This window comes from Teleopsis dalmanni, chromosome 2, assembly GCF_002237135.1.
Source record: "Teleopsis dalmanni isolate 2A chromosome 2, ASM223713v2, whole genome shotgun sequence".
NCBI lineage: Eukaryota > Metazoa > Arthropoda > Insecta > Diptera > Diopsidae > Teleopsis > Teleopsis dalmanni.
Window position 1 is genome coordinate 214,590,115 of NC_051847.1, and position 4,873 is coordinate 214,594,987.

A 4,873-nucleotide genomic window follows, 5' to 3' on the forward strand; every position below is an offset into this window, starting at 1 on the left:
GCTCATTTTCCACTGAATTTCTCATACAGCTTATATTACTTTACATTAGATATTTATGTGAAGTATGACAATAAATATTTTTTCTATGAACTATACTAATAAATACTGTTCTTTTATTTGAATTACTTCTGTTAATTCTTTAATTCTTCTTTTATTCGTTACAATATTAAAATTATTGATATTACAAAAGCTATGACAACAATAATTTTTACAAAGAATTCTCTTATTAAACTTTTAACTACATTTTTCTTGGGTTGAGTGCTTATATGATTCAATTACTTCTGGAATTTCTTTGTATCTTATCTCTTTAATAGCAAACTAAAGAATAAAGTGTTTGAAAACAATTGAAAATTAATTGGAACAATTTAAAATATTTGCTTTATTTTATGTGGAACTTACATTGTAAGTATTATTTTTTATAATAGTTTTTTAATGAGTTTTTCAGGAATTTGAAGTACAATATCAATATTTTTATTTGAAGCAGTTTAAAACATAAATAACAGAACTATAATTATTAAAAAAAAACGTTTTAATAGATATTTTGTGGATGCATTCCCAAGTTTTTCAACAGAGAAACAATATTTTTTAACTAATGTTCTATTCATTAAATGGTATTAATTTTACACCTAATATTTATTTGTTATAAATTAAAATTAATTAAGATTTATTTGGCTTAAAGATATACATATGCGTAACCATCCAAGTTTCATCGCAGTCCTTGGATAACGCAATGGATCCGCAGTCTATTTACATAAAGTCTTACATACAAATTTAAACTTAACCTAACTAAAATAAATTTTATATTAACTGCTATTAACAATTATTGCAATAAATATTATCTTATAAGTTAATCTTAAAATATATATACATATACCATAGTTATGCATTCATAAACTATATTTTGCACATGCAATATTTCTTTGCTTGCTTATCTTCAACGCAGTTAGCTATTTTTGCGTAGGAAGTAAGACAACTTATATCTTCCACATTTATTTTTATTGTCTTTTTCAGTGAATCATATACCACCGAAGCCTTATATATGGCTCTTTTAGGGTTAACTGAGTACTCAACTCTATATGTTGGTTGACTATTTACGGCATCATTTTCTTCTACTTTAATTAATGCGCTATTGATATCGCGTAATTCTATTTTACTACAAATTGAACTTATGTTCTTCATCTCTAGATATTCGTTCATCGAATTAATTATTTGATTTGTTATATTCTTTATAATTGAATTATCAGTTGGTACAATATCATAAAGTGTACAAGTGCACCAGTGTTCTGTTATGCCCGCGTCGGCACATGTCCTATTTTCTGGTACTTCCTTAAAAACACTTTGACATTTTGGGCAATTTTGCGCTGCAGGTAATTTAATTCCAGGCTCAGATAATTCTAATATATGTTTCATTGTCATATATATATCATAAGATGAAGTCAAGCGGTGTCGATTGACTTGAAGCGCTTTTACTATATCTGGATGACGATTTTTAAACCATTTTGGTAATGATATAAAAAACATCGGCAAACGATTCTCCAAAAACCCGTTGGGTTTACTCAATAGCGAACCCCATCTCATGCCATGATCACTTAGGAAAAAAACAATAGCATTCTCTAAAATACCATTTGCTTTCATTGTTTTAAAATATTCTAACATTTTGCCATCCATTATTGAGGAAGCATCAAATGCATTATGACTGATTGAGTTTGTCCAAAATAAACCAAATGTGGGTTCTTCCTGATAACGATTTGCTAGTTGCATCATATAGTCGTATATATATGCAGCATACTGTTTTCTACCGATACAATATGTTAATCCATAGAAATGGGTAACATTCAGTTTATTTGATATTGCTAATAACATTGGTCTTAGGTAATGATCTGTTGGAACTTTTTCAAATCCTTTTTTGAGATAATTAAATGTACTCATCCATGCTTCATCTTCAGCAAATGCAGTTCGATATCCATATTTTTTAAAATCGTTCCAGATAATATTACATTTATCAAGACCACCCACGCTCTTCGGATCACATTGTTCAAATGTAGTTCGCTCATCCATACCAGCCATAACAGCCATTAAATTTGGAAATGTATTATCACCAATCTATGAAAAAAATATTTTAAGACCTATAAAAAAATGTTATGTTAACAAATATATACACTTTACCTTGTTTGTACCCTGCATCTCGAACCAATTGTTTTCTTGAAAATAATTGAACGTAAGTGGCATATTTCTACGAAAATTAATACTTGATAAGCTGTCTATGCCAATCAGATACACACTCGGTTTTCTGGTATTGTTTGCCGGTCTATCACCTTTTACAGTAGAGGGTAATTTTCTGTATTGTATAAAAGAGAATGCATCCTTTTGTATTATTGTTGAATTTAGACTACATTCAACTATCATATATTCAATATGATCGGGCACCACAAAATACTGGTGGAAATGGGTGCAGGGTAACAAACTGAAATAAAATTTCATAACTATAATTCATTCGATAATAAAATAAAAATTTATATATAAAGTATATAATTCGTTTAAGCACAGGAGTGAATCGAAACAATTACAGGAAGCGTACTGAGATGTATAATTTTTTAACCATTCAGTAATTTATTTCTGTCTGCTTTTCTTCTTATTTTCAGGAGCATAACTCACTGGATTTAGTAGCAAACATGTACTTGATAGAATTGTATGAATAGTTAAGCACATTACATTTTAAAGAATTTTCATTTCAGTGGTATTGTGCTTTTATGAATTTTTTTATAAGGTCGATATTGAATCTATTAAGACTGCTATAAAGCGGTTTACTCAAGAAAGCAGTTTAATGCAGTTTTCTAAATGAACATACGTTATTTTGGATATCCTGAAAATTGCAGTCCACTTAGGCTATCACAGTTATTAGAAAAAACAGTATAGACAATAGATTATTATAATTCTCACTCATATGAATTGTCAGCTTTGCCGCCACTTCCTGAACGCACTATTTCCTTATAGCAACACATCAACTGATCTTCAAACTCTTCCAGACTTGAAACTGCACTCAAATTTGCTGTTTCAGTGAAATATGCTGCTGTTTTAATTTCCAATAAATATTTAAATATATTTCGATCGAATATAACATTTATGAGTGAAACATCATTTGAGCAATTTTTATATGTTTGCTTCTCAAACGACTTCATGACAATTGGATCGAAAGGATCAACATATGGTATTTTACAGTGTGTCGTATTTACAAGGTACTTTGGTTTAGCTGACAGTACGAATGGAGTAGTATGTTGGGTTGTGTAATTTTGACTACTATTTTTACTTTTAAGTTCATTTATTTTGTCACTGTTCACATTATTTATAGAACTGTTAAATTGAAAATTTTTTAAATGCATCCAATTTTGTTCGCTTTGACCATAGTAACCAAAACTGTTCCAGTCCAAAAATTTATATATGAACACGGTAAAAAAAAATATTAATAAAATTATTTTTCTGTAATTCTTTTCACGGTCTTCAGCAGAATTGCCGTTTTCTGTTTGATCGATGAGTTTGTACTTCACAGTTGACATGTTCGAGTTGCGATTATTCATTTTTGAAATGCAATACACTTTTAATTTGCCATTAATTTTTAGTTTTCACCAAACTACCGTATTTACCAACGTGACACTTTGAGGCAAATGCTTTTTAACGTTTACTTTATTTATTTATATACATTTTACTCTAAATATTTTAAAACTTTTAAATAGTTCTTAAATTTTAATAAATGCATAAGAATATGCACGTACGAAACTGCAATTTACTCAACTTTATCAGTTCATATACTAAAAAAGCAATATATTTTATGTGCTGTTTTATTTTGCGACCGTTAATTTATTAACTATCTTATTAGATAGGTAGATGATAAGTTAGTATGGTTGTTGAACTCTAAAATTGGCAGTTGGCGGACTTAGGTCAAATTGACCCGTAGTTATACCAAACAAAGGGTTCAATTTTCTTCGTTCGTAACTTTCTCCTTATATGAAATCTTAGTAGATTTTCTTCATCTGATAATAATTTAACACGAGTATTTAATGGTTTCTTCTTCCCTCTTAACAGCAAAACTTTCTTATTAGTCATGGCATATAATACTCATTCTCGTCTACCGAAGAATGCCGACAATGTCTGGTGATGACTCGCTAATATTTGATATAACATTCTTCGGATTGAAAGCTGTATGTCCCAAATAATTATTTTATGTGAACATGTAAATACACATCATTTCGCATTACAGTAAAAGAGATGATATATGAGTATTTGTAACATCAGCAAACGATATTTTGGTTTATTCTTATAGCACAACCATTGGTCATAGGTAATAATCAGTTAAAACGTTTTCAAATCCCGTTTTAAGATATTCAAATATATTTAACAATGCTTCATCTTTGGTATATGCGCTCCGATATACATAGTTTTAAAAATATCTACAAATGAAGTCATCAAAACTTCTGAAAAGATTCATTCATTTTTGATGTCTCTTCATCCATATCAGCCTTAACAGCCTTCAAGTTTTGATATGTATTGTTTCCAATCTAATTGTTATGATAATATGATAATAAATAAATTTTTAAGATTTATTAAAAATTCTTGTAATTAAAATAAATTATTTTACCAAAAATTTAACTGAATAATTATTTGAAAATGAATACTTCAGCACGACTGCCGTTATCAATCAGATATAACCCTGGTTTACTAGTATTGCAAGTCGGTTTATCAAAAGCAACTTTAGAAGATAATTTTCTATATTGCATGTATGAGAAAGCATTTTTATGTAATATATTATTGTTGAGCTTAAACTATATTCTATTGTCATCTATTCGATATGAAAGGGAAACAGCAAAATTCTGATGAA

The 4,873-nt window shown here is 28.7% G+C and overlaps 1 protein-coding gene across 1 annotated transcript; it reads right to left on the reverse strand.

The window, feature by feature from the left end:
* Positions 1-890: 890 nt before the first annotated feature.
* LOC119682626 lies at positions 891-3,639 on the reverse strand. The gene is made up of 3 exons (XM_038096113.1): positions 2,941-3,639; positions 2,167-2,464; positions 891-2,103 (listed from the first exon to the last, which is right to left on the reverse strand). The coding sequence occupies exons 1-3, from the start codon at positions 3,573-3,575 to the stop codon at positions 895-897; spliced, it is 2,142 nt and encodes a 713-aa protein (XP_037952041.1). The 5' UTR covers positions 3,576-3,639; the 3' UTR covers positions 891-894.
* Between the last annotated feature and the right edge of the window lie 1,234 nt (positions 3,640-4,873).